Source organism: Magnolia sinica, chromosome 19 (genome assembly GCF_029962835.1).
Source record: "Magnolia sinica isolate HGM2019 chromosome 19, MsV1, whole genome shotgun sequence".
Lineage (NCBI taxonomy): Eukaryota > Viridiplantae > Streptophyta > Magnoliopsida > Magnoliales > Magnoliaceae > Magnolia > Magnolia sinica.
In genome coordinates, this window is record NC_080591.1 from 15,394,040 (window position 1) to 15,400,039 (window position 6,000).

At 37.4% G+C, this 6,000-nt stretch overlaps 1 protein-coding gene across 4 annotated transcripts in view; it reads left to right on the forward strand.

Annotated features, from left to right (window-relative positions):
- LOC131234460 (uncharacterized) overlaps positions 1-4,184 on the forward strand; it is a 65,667-nt gene extending 61,483 nt beyond the window's left edge. For 3 of the 4 annotated variants that reach the window (XM_058231354.1, XM_058231356.1, XM_058231357.1), the window contains exons 13-14: positions 284-353; positions 3,122-4,184. In XM_058231354.1, the coding sequence (XP_058087337.1) occupies positions 284-353; positions 3,122-3,595 (544 nt within the window). In that variant the 3' untranslated portion in view covers positions 3,596-4,184. The remainder of the gene's footprint in view (positions 1-283; positions 354-3,121) is intronic. The other variant, XM_058231355.1, reaches the window with a different exon arrangement.
- Positions 4,185-6,000: the final 1,816 nt, after the last annotated feature.

Consider the following 6,000-nt stretch of genomic DNA (forward strand, 5'->3'; position numbering starts at 1 on the left):
AGCACTAATATGAATTTGTGTTCATATTGGCAAGATATTAGTTGAAGAGAAAAGGATGCTAGCCCTTGGGCTACCATATGAAGGCAGTTTGTGGAGCTCCCATTGGCTGGTATGGTGGGAAATGGTATTTATCTCATAGGTGCCCACTGAAAATGGATGGGTCCATTCAGTTTGAGCCCTTCGACTTTTCATCTGTGATCCATAACGCACCAACCTGGACCTCATAACTTGTATGTCTTTCTATATGTAGTAAACGTGGTTTATTTTACTCTCATCTTTGCAGGTGGGTGAGAGCTGTTGATGAATTCCTCAGCGTACTCCACTCTAGCCCTTTTATGCACAGAAAAAGAAAGGTGTTGCCTACGACTCTGTTCTTCCTAAAAACAATAATAATGATTAATTATTAAACAAAAATAAAATTAGTTTGATATTAATTATTATTGTCATTGCTGTTTCTGTTTATATTGTAATCATCTTTTAGAATCGTTGTCATCATCATCAATCAATCAAACTATATGCAGCTAGAAAATCAAGGAATACGACTACAGGGAACGTGGGCCAGAGCAAAAAATAAAAATAAAAAGGATTGTGCATATGTGTGTGTATATATAGCATATGCATATGCACTACCTACATGCATAAACGTGTATCATCGATGTCGTTGTCTTAGCCTTTCTAGCAATTTAAGGCTGGCTTTTAAATGGTAGATTGGCAAAATGTTAACAATTAGCTACATGGGCGGTGGGAATGTGTGCAATTGGGTCTTCCTTTAATAAATGATCCTACACAACTAACGTGCACCATAAAATATGGTGCAAGTCACATGTATCATACTTACTAATTTATCTTTCCAACATCAACCAAGTCCTTCTGAAGATTATTTTTACTGATGACCTTTCACTTATGTGAAAATATTACCTAATTGTCCCTATGGAACCACATGTGATCGTTTCTTTGCTGTGGACCTTTTTATTTATGTGAAAGTATGGGTCTGTTGCTAACAGATCAAGCTGATATTGTCACTCATCATCAGAATTATTCTATTTCTAGAATAGTCTTTAGGTGAGTGATTTGAGTATGTACTCTCAATAGTGGCCAACATAGATTCTCTCTTCAATTTCTGTGGTCGATAATGCTACTGTGGGATAAAATTTCCATTCAGGGCCACTGTATTTACTGATTGTCACTTCACAAAGGTTTGTGCTCTTGGTCACCTTCCAGCTCTTTAGTAGCTTGGTTTGCTCAACTTTATTCATTATAAAATTGGTTAGAGCCCAATCCTTTGAAGGCTTGGTGATGATAGTTCAGAGGAAATACATGACTTGAAGGATTTTTCCATATTTTGTTCAATCATGTTGAGTGATGGCAACGAGGTTGCAGACTCCATTGCTAAATATGGAATTTCTGTAACTAGCTTTTTATTGGAACATGGTTTTCCATTCTGGAGTCTCTGTTTTGTCTATGTAACATATATACAGATGTGTGTCAATGTCAAACAAAGTGACTATTAAAAGCTGTTAAAAACAGAATCAGCTGAGTGGACTTGGTACGATCATATTTCATCGAGAGTGAGTCAAAAAAAAAAAAAAAAAGATTTCAAAAAAAAAGAGTCAGATTTAGTTAAGACATTAAAAGCTTGGGGCGGGTTGAATTGACTCAGAAACCTCAAAAATGCTCGCCAGAACCAACTCGACTCACCAAGATCAATCACGTTTATATTTGTATATTATTAAAAATTACCAAGTTTTGACACTCCAGACTCAATATCTCGACCGAGTTACTAGTCTCGACAAGCATTTTAATCAAGTCAAGTTTTCAAGTTTTAAAAGCTATGGTTAAATGTCAAATTTGGCGACACACTCCATACAGATTAAAATAATAGCATATTATTTTGTAATACTGTACTGTAATTATTTATATGTAAAAATATACACGAAATAATAGTCATACCAAAGAATCTAAATAGTAGAAAAGTATCCCAAAAAATACAGAATAAAAATAATTAAATATAACAAATCATCATCATCATCATCAAAACCTTATCCCAACTAATTAAACATAACAAATAAGTTTCTTAGATGGGATGTATCAAAGGGCGTCATGCTAATACGGGCACATGTTGGGACGGTACAATTTCAGAAGAGTTGTCCATGCCACATAGACTACGCGTATTCTCTTTCAGATAGGTGCTAATAAAATTTTGCGTTACCTTTGAACAAAGTTACATAGATTGATCTATTTTCTTTCTTTCTTTCTTTTTTTGTTTTTATTTTTGTTTTTGTTTTATGGTGCAGAAGAAACAGTTGTTAATATTAGAATGCTTGGTTATTAAGACCCTACTATCTTAGATAAGCAGAGGCATCTTCTAAATAAGACTACCAACTATCTCTAGATGAGAAGAGGCATCTTCTAATTAAGACTACCTACAATCTCTACGCAAGCGGAGTTCCACAAATGACATTCGAAATTTATATATAGCTCTCCCTTCACTGCTCAACGATAGAAACAGCTTGCATCTGATATTGGGTGTACCTAATTTTATTATAGTGACCAAGGTTTCTCAAAACTCAACACAGTTTGCTAAAGCAGAAGCCAACGCTTTACAGACTGACTGCTACTTCTAAAAACTTTTGTAAGTTTGGTTCCATAGATATGGACCGACTACCCTCTAGTCTGTAATTTGTACAGGTGGGGCCCATAGTTTGATGATCCCGACTGTTGATATGATGGGCCAAACAATGCATGTATCTCGATGGAAAAAAGAAAGAAAGAAAGAAAGATAAAAGAAAACTTCAATTTGTGACATACAATAGATTGTTAAGAAAGAAATACAGAAGATTTTCACAGCTGCATAAAGACCAAAGATTGCACGGCTAGGATCTTCCATTCTAGGAGATTTCGGGGTGTGGTCCATCCATGGTCAGGCTTATCAGATGAACTGTCTGCATCTCAAACCATGGGCCTGCACTTTTATGAACTGACATCAACTATGCAACATCCTAAGGAACTTTCTAATAGATGCTTTAACACGATTAAAAAAATAGTAATAACAATCTTGAAGCAACCAATTGGGTTTGATTTTCCAACATATGCTTCTCACATTCATTACCTTGCACTGCAGATGCAGACTTCTGGCGTGTATTCCTCTCTGGAATCATTGATCGATAAAAGCCCATATGTAAATGTGATGGAAGATGGAATGGTGATGGCATTGGACAATGACCAGATAAATGAGGAAGCCACGGTGGGCTTATCTGGTGACCAGATAATTCAGGATCAGACAACAAAGGACACAATTGCAAAAACAGACCGAAGGGAAGACACAACAACACAAGTGAACGAAGTTACTGTGCATGACACTGCCCACTCTTCAAATCAAAATTCACAGTTTGATCGTGAAAGTAAGGATCTTCATGATATTATTGCCCCTGTGAGAAAATGCTTGCATCAGCTCACTCGACAGAACGGGCGATCGATGTGGTTGCTTGCATACATTGCCATCGTAACAACCTGGCCATTGGTGGGCTCTGCCCTTCTCATCATCTTTAAGAGAAGGCTGAGAAATGTATTGCCGGCAGCATGGCTCCGAAAATAGAGAGCTTTGTGCAGGTATGATATATTATCTGTGTTAGGGTAACTATAGGGCCCTGATGCATCAGGATACGTAGTGTCTTTGTGTGTGGTCTGTGTAAGCAGGCCCTGTGTTTCTGAACTATTGATCTGATGGGTCTACCATGTATGGAGGATTTTCCAAAAATCCTGTATACCTAATGGTACTTACCCTGAGATTAGTGGCCTGCCAACAGACGGCAATATGATCTGATAAGATTTTTGGCCACTCAATGGGGACCATCAATCAGCATTCTGAGTCACTGAAAGCATCTGGAGATGCCAGGCATCTGAAACCTGTAATTCCTGCATGTAATATGTCATAGTGGCTGATGTAATTATGAAGATTATATAATAAGCATCAGAGGCATCATTTGGAGAGTCATTAATTAGACCTTGGTTGTTGGGATTAAATGTTGGATCATTGATTCAAATATGGTGTTTTGTGCCGAAAGAGTAGTGGTAAAGGGTGCAAATATTTTCATTTGTTATATGAATCATAATGGTTAGAGGTGGATCTTACTATCTTTAAGGATTGGTTCCCATATTAAATCAAATAAACAAAGCTTCAGTCTTGTGATCTCTTTGGAAAAATGTTCATACAGATTTTGTTTCCATTTCAAATTAGGGGTGGCTATGCCGTGCAACCTGATCTGTTGGCGGCTGCCATTATAATGGTTAAAATACAATTGTTTATGGTTACCTATTGATGTCTGTGGTTTAAATATAATTATTAGATTTGAGTCTTTGAAGTATCAAAACTGTATACACGCAGGATTATGGTGTATGGAGAATATCCCCCCCAACAAAAAAAAATAAAAATAAATAAATAAATAAATAAATAATCTCAAATTGGGCCTGTCAAAAGCCTTCAATCACTTACCCTTTTCCTTACAGGGCCAAGGTCTTTTGAACCTTTTATGGTTGGGCTAGTGCCAACCCTGGCCCATTGCAACTCTTAATTTCAATGTGCAACACTTTGATGTCCATAGAATCTTTTTATTTTTTATTTTTAAAGGAGTTTTAAATGCAGAGCATGATATGTGGGGCCCCAACATATAGAGATGTGAATTGCCAGCGAAAGGGCATCCAATGGAAGACGCACCAAGGCATTACAATGCCTTAGATTGGCCTAGTGGTGGGTATCAGGAGGTAAACAATGGTCGAAATCTCCTCACCCTCGTCCACTCCTTAATAGAAGAAAAAAAGGTGGCTTTATTTATATAAAACTTGTTATAATTTCTTATGGAAAGCACCAATCAAAAGACTAACAGTACTACTAAAAATACCAAGGAAAAATCATTTTGGGAGTGGTTCTTAAGTTCATGGAGAGGAAATTTCAGGTGACATTTGTGATACGAACATGTTTTATGGGCACTGAATTTCGTCTAAATAATGGGCGCAGAAATGGAAGTTTCACATTTTAGCAGGTCAACCACTTGATATTCCAACTGCTCATCTAGAGATGCAACCAGTAGAAGTGGAGAAACTATTTGTGGTTCATGCTTTTCGGTTTGACTTGGCGCAGCCTTGATTTTCATATTTGATAGAGGAATGAGGGCCATTTGTTGCTCCGGTCCATCCAGTCGATCTTGACAACTGATTGGCTGCGTTTGTGGGCCTCTCTTGGATCAGGTCAGTTCTACTAATTGTGGATGGCTTGGATGTCCTTATCATTCTTGGATGTCTTTAGTTTGAATCATGTAACACCCATTTGTAGCACACTTTTTTTGGATGGTTGAGGTTGTGATGTAATCTTCCTTGTTTCATCAGCTTTGATGGAAAAAGATTGTCTATTTACTTTCAACTTGGATCACATAATTGGATTGTGTTGTTGCGAGCTATCCTTGTTAGATTTCATGAATTTGATAGTTGGTCTTTTCATTTAGCTCTTAGTTGTCATGACCACACATGAAACGGTAGATATATCACTAATCCAACCATTGGTATAATCATCCATGTTCTTATCTTTGGACACTTAGCTATTCGTTGATGATCAGTCCCTCATTCAAAATTCAATCTACTTTAGATCATGAACTTGGTGGATCCTTGCTGAAGATGGAATCCTTATAGAGATCCCTGACATACGCATTGGGCTCCCACGGCGCTAATATGAATGTCCAGTTTTTCTTAAGCTTCTTGTGAGATTGTGACCCGAGAGAAAAGTAAGCTTGATTGGATTATTGTCATTCATAGGATAGAAAATTACCTTCTCACCATCCTTTTTAAAGGTGTATGTTTTGCCCGTTGATCGTATATGGTGTGGCCCCCATATTTCCATGGATGACCCAACAAAAGATGATAGTTGTCCATTGTGATGACGTTGCACCTCAGGAAAGGCTCACCAACAAGGCTGGACGAGCTTTGGACTTGGAATTATATTTTCATCGT